At 36.4% G+C, this 15524-nt stretch overlaps 1 protein-coding gene across 4 annotated transcripts in view; it reads right to left on the bottom strand.

The window, feature by feature from the left end:
- The window catches only part of LOC106077156 (uncharacterized), a 39902-nt gene that overhangs the window by 5369 nt on the left and 19009 nt on the right, over positions 1–15524 (bottom strand). For all 4 annotated transcript variants that reach the window (XM_013237934.2, XM_013237932.2, XM_056021391.1 and 1 more), the window contains exons 2-4: positions 9739–10009; positions 4217–4368; positions 2017–3169 (exon numbers count right to left, since the gene is read on the bottom strand). In XM_013237934.2, coding sequence (XP_013093388.2) covers positions 2017–3169; positions 4217–4368; positions 9739–9837 — 1404 coding nt within the window. In that variant the 5' untranslated portion in view covers positions 9838–10009. The remainder of the gene's footprint in view (positions 1–2016; positions 3170–4216; positions 4369–9738; positions 10010–15524) is intronic.

Genomic DNA, 15524 nt, shown 5'->3' with positions numbered 1-15524 from the left:
TCTTTTTTTTTCTAAAACTAAACTGTAACCAAGTTGTTTTTTTTTCTCTAAAGAAATATTTTTTTAAACTATTGAGTGTATAAAAATGGTGCAAGAGAGAGAGAGGTGCATGTATAAAAAGTTAGAACCGCTGGGCATGGTGAAAGAAGAGTGCTAGAAAAATAATATCAGTTTAGGACTTTAGTAGCAAAACTAAAACCTCGTTTTAGAAAGGAGGTGAATTAAATCTTATAGCTCACAAATAGAAAAACTTATAGGCTTCATTCCATTGGCCTATAATATAATATTATCTTATAAAATGCAGACGTTACTTTTAAAAAATGATGATTACATCCTACGCGTGTCCCTATGTCAATCTAGTCATGCATGTTAATCAATGACTTAACACTCTGCCATGTCATTGGTTTTCGTGGCTGGCTGAAACTAGAGTGGAGCGTTTCTCAAGCTGTTGAGATCGCCCCTTTTCCCATATGGAGCGCAAAGCTTTGGTATAATCAAATGAGGGGGAGGGGGGAGAGAGAAACGGGTCAATTTATTTTTCATGGTATAAAAAAAAAGTTTGTATTTTCATTGTAGTTAGCAATCGACATATGAATAAACAAGTAAAATAACATTATTGCCAATATATCACAAACTGAAGTAATTAGAACCTTCTAAAATAGGTACAATTTTAGTCCTCATCAATATAGTCTAAAAACGTTTTGAAGAAGACATTGCAAAATGTATCCGCTAACGTGATTCTACTCGACTTGTGTCAGAAGGGTGGACATGTTCCTGACTCGTGCATCATTATGTTCACGACTTTTGTGTGACTAAAATAAGAAGGTCTTCGGAAGGATGTCTTACTTAACACGGCATACGCGTGCTGTATGTACCTCGAGTCTTTCATAACAGTGTTGACCAGTGCTGCCTCATTCTTTATTAGACCTGATTTGACCTGCATCTTTTTGTTTTTTTAATCAGGATGAATAGTGCGCTCTTGATTGCAAGAAAACAGTTCAATATCGGCCCGCCCCAACCCGTTTTAAGACAAGGTGTTGCAGACGCCAGGAGAAAGAAATTCTGAATCCCAGACGTAGAAATATGCATGGCGTCGGGGCTGCAACCGGACTCGTTTGGAGGGGGGGGGGGGAAGAGGGAGCTTTCGGCGCTCTCCAAGACCCCATTACTGAATGGAAAGTGGAAACTATTGCATCAACAATACTATCTCCAGAAATAACTGTTTCTAGTATACAAAACACTTAATAGTTATCAACAAAATACTATTTACTAAACAAGCATACTTAACAAAAAAAAAAACAAAAAAAAAACTAAAGCTTATCTAAGGGAAAAACTCCACATTTACAAGTTATCAATAATATAGAAGTTATTTTCCCTTTTCGCTATCAAAATAATTAGCTAAAAATAATTGAGTAATTAGTACATTTGTTTTATTGATTCGTGTTTTTTTTAGGTACAATAAATAATTATTTAAAGTTTCAACTTGATCCCAGAATAGTCGGAGAAATAACGTGTACAATTATCTAAAATCTAAGAGGACAAAACCCCAAATATTTAGCCATATCTCTGAATACTTGTCGGTAGAAAACAAACTAATTAATTACCCGTAAGTAATTGACTAAACAAAGCGTAAATATAAATGCAAAATAAAAACACAAAAATTGTGTCATTATTTTGTCTATAAGTATCTTTTATTTTTCATGACATTATTAAAACCTTCCCTGACCCCACTGTGGGAGCATGCGGCGCTCCTGCATGTCCCAATCTGGCTTGGGGGGGGGGGTGATAAAAACAATTATTTTTCCTTTAGGGGTGCCTACGATAACAACTTAAGAAACACTGCCATAGTGACTGCCTTTTCCTATAAAATAGCAGCATAAAAAATGACACCGATTAGAAATGAGAAGGGTGTAAGCAAGTCACAATGACAATATTGAGTAGTAACCTAACATGCCAGATAGGTCAAAGCAAAATCATTCACTGATTAAAATAACATTTCAAATAGTCTATACATACCTGGAACATAGGAGTCGGGGCAGCATTCTCTTTGCCAAATTTAAATTTAGCGTTGACGTTAGTGTCCACCAAAGGAGATGTTGGAGGGTAAAGTCCAGGAACTTCTTTCTTACCAGATCCCGGGACATATTTGGTGGGTTTAAACATAGGAGCAGGCTTTGATAGATTCCCAGTGCTAAGACTTCCACTGAGGCCAGGCTGTGGTATTGGAGGGAGCTGTATGTTGCTAGAGACGCTACTGGCAAAAGGCGTGGGTCCTTTTTTGTTGACGACAGTAGTGGTCGTGTTGAGCAACGTTGTAGTCTTGGAAGATGATCTTTGAGTGTCTCCGATGCCGCTGGACTGAACCACGTTAAAAGACGATTGCTGGCTTTTCACGTAGGACGGGCCGTAATTACTGGTCGTCAGAGTGGATTCCCGCTGGACGACGGTCGAGTTGGAGCCGTCGTCGCTTCGCTGAATGTGCTGCTCCCGGGTGACCTCACGTCGAGTCTGGCCGTCGTCGAAAGTCGCGTAACTAGAGCTGGAGGTTACGCCGGACGGCTTGGGGCTGATGGGAGGTGGTGGCGGCACGGCCACTGGTTTGGGACTGACCGGTGGTGGCACAGGGCTGCGACTCTGGGGAGATCGTGAAGCGGTTACAGTTCCTGATTGATAGGTGTCAGTAAGGGCTTGCGGCCCAGGAAGTTGAGGACCTGGGATAAAGCTTAAAGCAGGGGCGTCAACAATGACCGTGGAGTCAGTGAAGGGAGTAGCCATGACTGTCGGAAGGGATGAAGTAGACTCCAGCTCATACTGGTCTTTTGTGTACTCAGCAGTTTGGACCGAGAGAACTGGAGAGGGCTCTACCATCTGAGTGGCACGACTTGATGCAGACACGTCATCCACAGTAGCTCTCAAAATGAGTCCTGGTGAAGTTTCAGTGTTGTAGGTCGAGCCGGACATCTCGTCCACAGAGACTGTGACCTTGAACCCACCGTGACTGATGTCACTCTCTGCAGTCTCGAATGAGTCGGAAGTGACGTTATCAACAGATGATGTTTTGATAAATTGAGCTTGTGGTGCTTCATCCTGGACAGGTGCTGCTGCTACACCTCCAGGCACCAAGATTGCCTTCTTTGGCTTGTCTCGAGTCGAGTCATCATTGTCGCCTCTGAAATTAGAGTTAAGAAAGAGAAAAATTGAATCATAATGGGACTTGGAGATTTGAAATTAAAAAAAAAATTGTTTTGCTTCTGTAAAAATAATATTGTCAAGTTGCACGTGATTAGAAAAACAATATAACAAATAGATTCGCAGGAAGAAAGCTAGGCCATTAAGAGAGAAAGGCTACAAAGAGAAAAAGATAAATAGACAGACAGATATAGGTAGCCTGCAAATAGATAGACTAGATAGAGAAATAAAGACTTGCCACTACACACAAAAAAAAAGACAAATAGAAGGGTCAAGCTCCTGCATGATTAGAGCACGAGGGAAACAATGGAAATAACTAACCATTTCATAGCTCACAAATAGAGAAAACTTTCGCCTGTCATACCATAAAAATGTTTATTCCGCGACTAATCAGATCTTTTTTTTTTTGTTTCACTTTCACTATACCTAATGTTTTATTGTTGTTGTTGTTGTTTTCATAAAATGGCACCATAAAAACTGGCACCGACTGAAACTGGGAGGATTTAAGCACGTACAAATTACAATAATGAGAAGGTGTAGCTAAGGATTTGGGATTGGACCCTTTTAGGGTCCCTGCATTTTGGCATTTGACATCATGACATGAGATAATGTACTTAATAAATGTATACGTCTAAATTCCAATTGGTACAGTATGTAAGTAGATTTTAAAAAGTAATAATCATTTAGACTCTTTTTAAATGAATAATATCGTTGTTTATTTGCGAGATAATGCATAAGTGACAAATCTCAATTTATATCGCTTCACGTCGAGCTATCTGTGGTGCAAAAGCATTTAAAACATCATCTAGATCAATGTTGTCCAGTGTTTTAGACTCAACGTGAATAGTAAGATTACATGGTAGTGGCGTAATATTTAATGTAAAAAAAGGACATTTATTTGAAAGTGGGAACCCGGGGGGAATTTCGATTTTGGACACCCCCCCCCATCCCCACCCTAGCTACGCCACTGATAATGAGTAGGAACCCTGTGTCAATGTAAAGTCTGGCAATGAAGAGGCCTACTTACCTGTATATCTCCAGAGAAAGTGAGTCCCCAGCCTTCTCCACCAGTTCTAGAGCCTCGTCCTGGCTCTTGTCATGTACATGGACGCCATTAATGGAGATGATGGCGTCTCCTTCTTGTAAACCATTTAGGTGAGCTTGACTCTTCTTACGTATCTGTTGAGACACAAGGTGTCTCTGTTTAAACAATCTTCTAATGTGTCTCTAGTTAAACAATCTCTAATGTGTCTCTGTTTTAAACAATCTTCTAATGTGTCATTTGGTGTAAACAATCTTCTGATTTATTCACAATTAAAACAATCTTTTAATGAGTCTCTATTTAAAGCAATCTTCTGAAGTGGTTCTATTTTAAACAGTCCTTTAATGTGTCTCTGTTATTCTTTGCAATCTTCTAATATCTCATTTAAAACAATGTTTTATCCCTGAAGTTAATTATGACAATGTGCAATGTGCATTTCAATGTGCATATTTATTTTGTTGCTTACTGCATTTCTAAATTATATAATTTTATGATTTTATTAAAATACATAGATCTATTTTTAGACAAAACTAAAACAATACAATACAATAAAACAGATATTATCCTCCTAAAGACTTTAGTATGACAGAGTACTACAACATGAGAGACATACTAAAAGAAAAACCACACTAGTCTCGCAGTGATATGCATAATTTGGTAAAATTCAAGATGACAAGCTTTAGCATGTACCACCTGGCACATTAGTGACTATAAATTCCTCTTGGGACATATCGACATATCTGTCCAGATAATGCGCTGATGTGTTAGTTCCAATGAATTCGGTATCGTATGTCTTCACAAACAGGTTTGTGGGGAGGGGGGGGGGGGAAGAAGAAATAATGTGAATCTAAATGGGCATGAAGGTTTCTTGAGATCGTCCTTGACCTCTAATAATGTGAGGTGTTGATGTTTGTATCATCAGACTTAAAGCGTAGATTTGACAGTACAGGTCCAAAACAACTTGGGTAGTCTGTCTTGACCAACGTGTGATTGTTAGATCTACTTATTGTAGAGACTATGATAAATCTCAGCTCTTAGCGACTCCAGCGATGTTTCTTTACCATCACTCTCTAGACCCACTCCGTCTTCAACTGCAACTAAAAACCTTTATTTAGTTAACAATATACTTTCTGATTTGTAGCAGTACAGTAGTGTATTTAGTGTCTAGTCTCTCTGAATTGGCACGGGGCCATACTTTTAGAACTCTGGAAAAACAAGCGGAAAACAAATTCAAATGATCAACACACGACAAGAGCAGGCACATCTATTGAGAGTTTATGGGAAATGTATTGACCTACATTTCAAGCTAAACACCGACAAATAATTTCTTTTTGTGTTTTCCCATTGGCTGTTCTTTAATAGTTCTCACTCCCTCCGTCTCTCAGTCATCAACTTCACAACAATAGCGCAATGAATGTTTTAATCTAATAAGTCATGAACGCATGTACGTAGATACCCTTAACTGTAAGTACTAAGACAAAGGCTTTAAAGACAATATAAACCTCGGCACTGTTTTACAATTATCTATGCAATGTTTAGGCACAACAGAAACTTTTTTATACATGTACTTTAAACCCCCCCCCCCCCATCTCTTTTTTTTCCCTTCGTTATACCCATGCTTATCTCTCCTTTTAAGTTTTACAGACAACAGAAAACGTTTGTTTGTCGAGAGTACAGGAAGTGTTTGTTAGGATAGACAGAAAAAGAAAAGGAGATCTATGTTGCTATAGACAACAGGACGCTCATACGGCCAGGTTTTTCTGCACGACTCTGCTAAATCCCAAGATGAACATGTGTGAATGCATACACGTCCAAAGTTGTACACAGTTTTTCTGTTTGTTTAAAAATATTATTTGTTTTTAATAAGTCTACTAGGATCACGTTTTTTTCATAGGAAACAAATTTCTAGGTTTTAAAAAGTGATTAAAAACCATATTAATATACAACACTTCAGAAAAGTGATTACCACGAATACCACGATGCAGACCGCCATAAATATACGAACTCTTGACTTCCCCAGACTTATCTGACTCAATGAAAACCAATGATTTGCTAACAACAGGCCTAGATTTAGTCAGAAATCACATCGACACATTTGAACAAAAATTTACAAGATTTAGTTTTCATTAAATAATTGAATGTTCCCAAGAACAAAGACTCTTCACAATAGTTTGCACTTATCTATGAAATATTTCTCAAACTATGGGACGCCCCAGGCCAAGGTCATCGAGAAGGCGTGCCATTTATTTTGTAAGGCACAAAAAGAAAGTTCTATTTTCATTTAAGTTTTAAATCCATTTACTTTTTTTTTAGATACATGAAAATAACTGAATTAAGAGCAGTGGCGTCACTAGGAGGTGCGGTCCGCACCGGGTGCCACCGACCCTAGTGACGCGACTGATGAAGAAACGTCGTTTATCTTGTAAGTAGGACGTTTTACAGTGAATCGTTTTAGCTAGAGGTCTGCAACAAGATCGACTAAAAGCCTTTTTTAAAGGCATTTCAATGCATAACCGCTACACACGATTCTATTCGCCTTTCTTTTGACCGAAGGCAAGAATTTCTATTCATAGTTACGTTTGCACAACTGCCTTGCATCCATAGAGTCAGACATCATCTGTTTCACATCCCTCCACTCTTCCGTGTACACTAATAACTCTTTGGATCACTTGAGATGCACAGATGTAGCCTAGAGACATTCTCAGACTCCTAGATTTTCACAGGCTAACAGCTAAGAGTCTCACCGCTCTTTACCCTAGGCTACTGTATACATCTTGATAATGTATTCCAACGTGACGTCATAACAATCACGGGGAAAAAAAGATGCAATATATTTGCTGACACCGCCATTTTGTAGGTAAGATTGTTAAGTTCCCATACTGCTTTCACCGACATCAAATTCTAATTCAGTGATCCTCGAACTTTAGAAAACATTATGGCTCTTTTAAGATATTGTCAGTCTAAAACTTGCAATTAACCTAATGTAAACTTTGAACTAGATTTCAACCAAACTAGAGGTAGGGGCCTATATACTGAAACATAAAAGACCTTTAAAATGAGGGTCGTGAATTGTTACAAAAATAAAAAGATTGTTTTGTTGCCCGTGGAGGAGACTGAGCTAAGAATTAAACATCAGATATACTTGTCTACCAAAATGTTTCTGTACATTGGGGGCTTCATAGCAAAGTTTGAGAATGATGATCTACCAATATGTTTCTGGACATTGGGGGCTCCATAGCAAAGTTTGAGAATGATGATCTACCAAAATGTTTCTGTACATTGGGGGCTTCATAGCAAAGTTTGAGAATGATGATCTACCAAAATGTTTCTGTACATTGGGGGCTTCATAGCAAAGTTTGAGAATGATGATCTACCAATATGTTTCTGGACATTGGGGGCTCCATAGCAAAGTTTGAGAATGATGATCTACCAAAATGTTTCTGTACATTGGGGGCTTCATAGCAAAGTTTGAGAATGATGATCTACCAAAATGTTTCTGGACATTGGGGCTTCATAGCAAAGTTTGAGAATGATGATCTGATGTATGTGATAAGTGCACTGAAGAGTCTTGTATTGACACGTGTCGGTAGGAAGATGGCATTGTTGGAACAAGTCCATGAGCAATAAGCTGAATGGAGGCTGAAATGGAGCTATTTTTGAAGAAGGCAGTACGTCAGCACCTTACGAATGTTGCCGGTTATTTAAAGAAATGACCTTTGGTTAGAGAGATGTTTCATCACTGACCTATGCATGCCAACCTATTAGAACAAGTGGATACGGAGTAACATTTAGTGGAGTAACGTTTAGTGTTTCCTGAGACTGTTCAAATCAAACAAAATGCATATAATTGTTTCGTTGATTCATTCAAGAATAATCTTTTTTTTTTTGTTTCTTTTTCTTTGACATAGCAGGAGGGCGTACGCTGAAATGGTGAAGAAATGTCAGATTTCGTTATTCAGAAACATTAAATTAGATCGAACTGTTCCGAGAAACACTTCAATACCATTTCAAAGAAATATGAAGACAGCATAACTATAACATTGAACTCACACAAGTCTTACAAGAATCAGTTCTCCAAGAGTGAAAAAAAAAAGTAATCTATAAAAGATAAGAAAAAAATATAAGATAAGCACTACTGTTACATGCATATCTTTTACGCAGAAAATGTATTTAAAGATGTTTATATGCTTTGATATTGTATCAGTCTCATCTTGTCTTTCACAGCATATTCCAGGTGAGTCTTTCACAGCGTATTCCGCTGATAGAGGTCATGATTTTATTAGGTCGTTTTCAACCTTAGATATCAGTACATTTCAAAACAAACACCTGCAGATCTACAGAGTCCATGAAAACTTTATTATTTTTTTTATAGCAAGAATTTGTTAAAAAGATTGTGTATAATCCTATAAATAAAGAGATTATGCCTTAAATTACACATTAAAAATCAAGTTGATAACATTTTTTTTCATCCTTTAATCTTAAACAATAAATAGAAGAATTGTACTTTTCTGGAAATCATCCAAGTCTCGGATACAAAACTCTAGTTAACTTGTTATATCGCTCTTCTGACATTTCGAGGATACATTAAACCAACATTATTAGGCTTGATTCAATAGTAGGCTACTTGGCTTCGTGTTGAAAGATAAAAACAGCTTCAATACTGTTACAAAGGACAAAGACGTATCGTGAACAATGTTATGTCCCAGCAGGATTCTCTAGGCATGCAAAGGTCTTTAAAGAACGCGGGGGGAAAACTCAAAGAATCAGAAAACGTGAATATATGATTTTCATCATGGAGGAAAAACTATAAATAGCAAGACATTTGGTGTATCCGGTGTATAAAATAAAAGAAGTGTTGATAAGCTTTGCTATTTTTTTACATTTCTATAACGAATTGTGTGCACTTTTAGAACAGTTTCGCTGTTTGTTCTCTTCCATTTTCTTGTTCTTTAGTTGTCAACATTGAAGTTCAACTGAGCGTTCTGCGCCATTGTTTAGTTGATTGTGAGAATCCCAACTATAATATTATGTTGAGACAGGGGCAATAAATCAATCAAAACGATTCTTAGGCATAGCAAGACCAGGGACATTCGAGTCTCACAGATCTTTGATGAATATGCAAAAAAAAAAAAAAAATCCCCACCCCTCTGCAAAAGAGGGATGGACATACACTTTTATTCCTTATTCTTATATTTTACGAGCCAACAAAAACTCGATAGAGGTGTGATTCCCCCCCCCCTTTTCTGTTTCTTGTCCTTTTTTCACGACTCTTGCGTAAGGCGTCCACCTACAAACACCGCCCTTGAAACTCTCATATACACGGATAGATTTCTTCCGAGAACTCATACAAAAACACAACAAATCATTTAGAACAAAAAATAATACAGAACTACTAATCATAAAGAGCTACATATGATACAGAACTACTGATAAGAGAGAAAAACAAGTTATAAAGAAGTAGGCTACTAATACTAAAGAACTAAAAATTCTCAAATTTGACAACCTACCTTGTTAATAGTCAGGGGCAAAGATCCACCCCCAGACAAACGAAACCCCCAAGGAGCTCCACCTTGTAACGTCACTTGAATTCTTTCTGCACTCACCATCACGTGACCTCTAGCTATGGTCTGGAGATGTGTCTCTTGTGTTGACCTTTTGTTTCAGAGTAAAATGACCAGCTGACGTGTTGGACACGTCACTCTTGTGCCATTGTACTTTTGGTTTCGATTTGGTTTCGAGCTGAACTAGAGTGGTTAATTAAAAATGTTTCTTTTAAATCTGAAAACCAGAAATAACAAAACAATTTTAAAATAAACAAAGCATCTGAAATGTAGAAAATTGTTCTAATTCAATATATTTGTCAATACGTATTGTTATTGATATTATCGATAGATTTTATTAATCGATATTATCAATAAATATTTTCAATAGTCATTTTCAGGAAAATTATCAGTACGTATAATCAATAACAACATTAGTCATTACTAGATCTGTGGCATTATAAGTCTCGATAGATAATCATGTCCCTTTGCAACATCTCATGTGACTAAAGAGGTCAATCCTAATATACAACTGAGATCCCAAGAATTTGTAATCATCAGACATCGCAGCCTATTCATCTTTCTTTCTACTTCAGCTGTGTGTACCATCCACAATTCAGGACCCTTCCTATTTGCTTGCTCTCCATATGGAACTCCTTCTTCGTTTTTTTATCTTGTCAACTTTTTTTATGAATCCGCCTGAAGCATCGTAGTTGGAAGATATTCAGCTTTTTTTCCTGCTAAGACCATGATTTACAACCCTATATCAAAGTGCTCATCTCACAGATCCAGTAGAATAGGGCTATAGTATTGGAAGTCATCAAGGTATTGTCCCACACGCTTTTCTGCAGCCGTGACATGGTGCCCATTACCTTAGCTATCCTGGTGATGTCTTTGTCCAGTAGTACATCATTGGAGATAATGAAGCCAAGATAGCAAAAAAGTCAACTATTTCCACACTTCGCCATTTAATGGTAACGTGAGGTGCTGTGCTTGTGTGTTGAACTAGTATTTTGGTCTTGCTTTGAATTTTGTTTAAGCTAAACTTCTGTCATGCAGGAGACAGTCTGTCAACCAGGGCCTGAAGCTGAGTAACTGACTTATGCAACAAAAGCTGTACCATGAGCGTAGAGAAGTTTCCTGATTAATACCTGTCTAACTTTGGTTACTTGATATATTGAAGAGTTTTCTTGAATATATTGTATAAATAAATACACATTCGTTGATGTCGCTGTAAGCATAATGCAGTTGGCAGGAGAAGTATATGTCACACAGAGTAGGTGAGAGTACACATCCATGCTTGACACCGCCGCTGACCTCCAAAGGTGCTGATTGGGTTCCATTAAATTAGACAGTACATTTTGTTTCCTCATGAAAACATTCTTTGAACTTATGTAGTTTGGGAAAGCATCCTATTTTTTTCTAAAGAAATTTTTTATAGCAATCGTCCATATATATCATCGATCGATATTAAATTAGATTATTAAAAGTTACATTATCAATAGATAGAATGGGAAATATCAATTGAGATTTAAGATACCAATAAAAAGATATTATTGAAATAAAAGAAAGAAAAAAGGAAGAGATATGTTATCTATATTATATATTAAATGTTTGAATACAAAAAACTACAAGAAAAAAAGAAGTGGATGAGGATACTGGAGATTGAAACGAAAGATTTGCAGACATATTGCTACGATATGATAGAATCGAAAGTAAATTGTATATCATGAGGTTTTAGTTTAGTTCTAAACTGAGTGAAAGGCATGTTAAAACACTGATAACCCGTGCATCTTTTTTTTCTAATCCCTAAAAAAATATTTGACAGCATACCAGTTATCAGTTAACAAGTACTTCAATATTGACAGCATACCAGCAATCAGTCAACAAGCACTTCATTATTGTACTTGTCAAAACAAGACATTAATCCTAAAGGTAAATATAAAGTTCACTATTAAATAATTCCATACCCTCTTATTTCAATGTTGGAGTTTTTTCATACATAGCGGACAAAAACTCTAAATAGCTATTTGGTGTCTCCGATGTACAATCTAAAGGAAGTGTGGATACTTTTTGTTAAAAGCCTAATAACATATGTGCACGTTTTAGCACTACAGAATCAAATGGTACAACTCTTCCGTTTCTAAGTTTTATTAAGTTGGCAACTATTGAGTTCAACTGAGCGTCCTTATTATTGCTGAGTTGATCATGAAAATCTCCACTATCAAGAATCACACCCTCCTCTGTTTGGCATTTTCTTTTCTTGCCTACTGCATTATGCTGACAACTCTATCAATGAAGGTGTGTTTCTTCATCCAAGATCCTCTGGAAAACATTTCAATGTATCCAGATAGAGGTAAAAACCTGTTTTGGCATTATCTCATTGTCATCACACAGCCATTGCTTATCTTCTTTTCAACACTATCATCATATTAACTCTTTTACCCACATACTTAATACCGATTTCCCCAAACCTATCATGCAAATTAGATTGCTGCACCTGATTCAAACATATGATCCAAAAAATAAACGAAACCTGGGCACTGATTGATGACAAATATTTTTGGGATAACTGTTGCACAATTTTTAAACAACAAAATACGAATTAATCATTCCAATTAAGCAAATTTTTTTCATGGGATTTTTACTCTCGTAATCTCTCGCGGCAAACGAAAAGAAAATATTCTTCAACTAAGTCGAAAGTGGAATTTTAAATTAATCCATCTGGTTTGTGCTGGATAGATCTGCTCTCTAAACAAACATTGTAAGTCTGATGGATGACTTGGATCCGAATGATTTAAGAAAAGTAAATGGGAACAACGCGACCTAGAAATGTATTTAATGCTAAACTTCATACAACTTAACCTAGACCTAGAAATGTATTTAATGCTAAACTTCATACAACTTAACTAGCTTTATTCATTTGTAATATAGTCTGTAATGCATTAGTTGGTTTGCCTTTCGATATAAACACAAACTCAAAGTTCAGTTTTATTTAACATTTGAAAAACTCAACTTACATTTATTGAATAGACTACAGACAGCTCTTTTAAGCTATTGAAACGTTTCTCTATCATTTGGTTCAGTGTTTCCCAAAATGTTTCCTTAACGGAACACTTAGCTTATTCTGAGTATTTTGTGGTGGACTTTTTTTTTTTCAGAGAGATTAATACATGTGGTGGCCTACCAGTTAGTTATTCCAGTAGTTCGTGGAACACCAATTCAAGCCTCGCGAACATCAGGGTTCCGCGGAACAGAGTTTGGGAAACACTGATTTAATTTATTAATGACATCCTTGTTGAACTTTCTTTTGACATCTGTTGGGGGTGTTCAGCTGTTAGCAAGAAGATGCGAAGAAGATGCCCGTCAAATCCTTCATTTTGTCCCCATCTTTTGTTTTCTTTCAGTCACCTAGCATTGCGCCTTGTAAGACTTTGTATGTTGTCGCAGTGGGCCCCTCACTTTCATAGGCCCCGCATTAATTCTAAATCTCCTGAAAACTCATGAAAATCTCCTGGAAAAGTAGACAAATGGTCGTTTTGTCGTGTCATTCAGTACAGAATACGCCACAATTCTACGAGCGATATAAAAAGGCATTGTCAGAGTTCATTTAATTAAAATGTTATAATAGTGCGATTTGCAACCAAAATCCTGAAGTTCCTTAACTTTCTTTTACAATAAGACTCATTGGCATATAAATATAGATCTAAATTCATCTCGATCTCTTTAAAAAATCAAAAGCGATATTTTTTAAATTTAATCGTGATTTTGTACGTAGTAGAGAATGAATAAAATGCAAAGACAAATTTGTTTTCTAATACAAAATCTTAATTTTCACTTATTATCCTTATCCCTACACAGACTGGGCCCCGCGAAATCCGTTTCGCATAGGGCCCCGCAATTGTTAGGGCCTGCCCTAATCATAGACATATATAAATAGCTATGATTTTTTTAAAATGTCTTTGATAATTTGTGTGCATCTTTTAGCACTGCAGACTCAAAGTTTGTATACTTTTCCGTTTTGTAGTACAAAATGTTGTTACAATAGAATCTCTGTAGATCCAGTCTGCAACAATGAAGTTGAGTGTCCTTATTGTATCCTGAACGCCTGTAGTATTATAATTTATTGTTTAAGCAAATCCGTTCATTTCTGCATTTGATATTCGTTTGGTTGGCATGAGAGTAATTGATTTTTGTTTGTTTTTTTTTTTTTTTTTTTTTTTTTTACCAAAGTAATTCATGTTACTTATTGTTTTATTTTAAGATGCTGCTTTTGAAAGAATTGAATATTTGGTCAAAAACAAAGCATACAAAAAAACAACAAACAAACAAAAAACAACGAAGGAACTAGAGACTCGTTTGTCTTAAAAGGAACACTAATTAAACAAAATTTTTAAAACCAAGTTTACTTTGAGAAAAATGTAATTGTAGGACGTATGTATTTCTTCAAGCCTACACATGACTTCCTGAGACTTGCCGGATATCAAAAAAAAAAAAAGCATGTGTTCGTGATAAAGCAGAGAAACACAATTTAAATATTTAATGTATATAAAAATTGCTTATGTATATAGAGGCGATATTTAAAATCTGCCATATAATGTTGGCTTTGATTTCTCATGCTGATAGATACTTCATGACGTCAGATATTTTCCACTGACGTCAGCAGTGAGCACTGAAAAGCTCTACCTGCGGTAAAGATGTGAGGTAAACTTTGGCGGGGGCACAGGTACAAACATATAGCTAGACATTTCAGATACTTCATAGATCTAGAGGTGAAACCAAGGCTTGAGGAAGTTTGGGCGTGGGTTACGGTTAGGGGAGACAACGAAGACATTTTTATCGGAGAGATCTAGGTAAAGTTCAAGCTACAGGCAATAGTTTAACATAAAACAACACAGAAATTCTGTCAAGTTTAAATCAAACTAAGGCCCTGGGTTGATGCACTGTCGTCAAAATGCATAACAGTGTTTCCAACCGTAAGATTTAACATTTTGTCGGTAAAAAATAAAACGAAAAGTACGTATAGATATTAAATGTAGGAGTTAACCGGCCAAATTTAAACTTTTTAAAAATCTCTAGATAGCGGCAGCTCTCTAATAGAGTCCTCGGATCAATAGCCCTCCTTCAAATCCGTCCCTGAGTTTATGTCATTCATACAAATATATTATATATTAATAGCATTAAATACTTATACTACTTGTTGCTTTAATTTTCATTAACCTTAGAATTGAAGAGTTACTTTCTTTTATTTAACCGATGGATTGTCACGTGCATTGTACGGATGACACTGTTCAAACTTTTCAAGCTTAGATCTATCAGGACAGTATTTTAAACTACACATCAACAGAGAATTTTTTTTTAATTTTCACAAAAAATAAAAAACTATGCCAAGTGTCGCTTTGGTACTCTTAAAATGATGCTCTGAATATTGAAATTTGTGAGAAATTAACCCAGACTAAGTCTGTCCGAACTACAAGCAGGGCTGCCATAATTTTTTAGATTTTGTAAAAATTATACATAAAACACAAACCATAATCCTCGTTACAAAAACAAAAACCTTATAAAATTCTCAGAGCGACACAAAGATAAAGGCACATCTCTCGTTCCATATGCTAGGACAAATTAGTACAAGTTCTCCTTCTTACCTAGTGCTATTAGAGCATGGAATGGGTTGCCTAAGTCTGCCATGAAAACCATTGACTTGACAGAATTTAGCCTAAGTCTGCCATGAAAACCATTGACTTGACAGAATT

The sequence above is a fragment of the Biomphalaria glabrata genome, chromosome 2 (assembly GCF_947242115.1).
Source record: "Biomphalaria glabrata chromosome 2, xgBioGlab47.1, whole genome shotgun sequence".
Classification (NCBI taxonomy): Eukaryota; Metazoa; Mollusca; class Gastropoda; family Planorbidae; genus Biomphalaria; species Biomphalaria glabrata.
The sequence above is the reverse complement of the archived record's forward strand: the minus strand, read 5'-3'. Positions and strand labels throughout refer to the sequence as shown.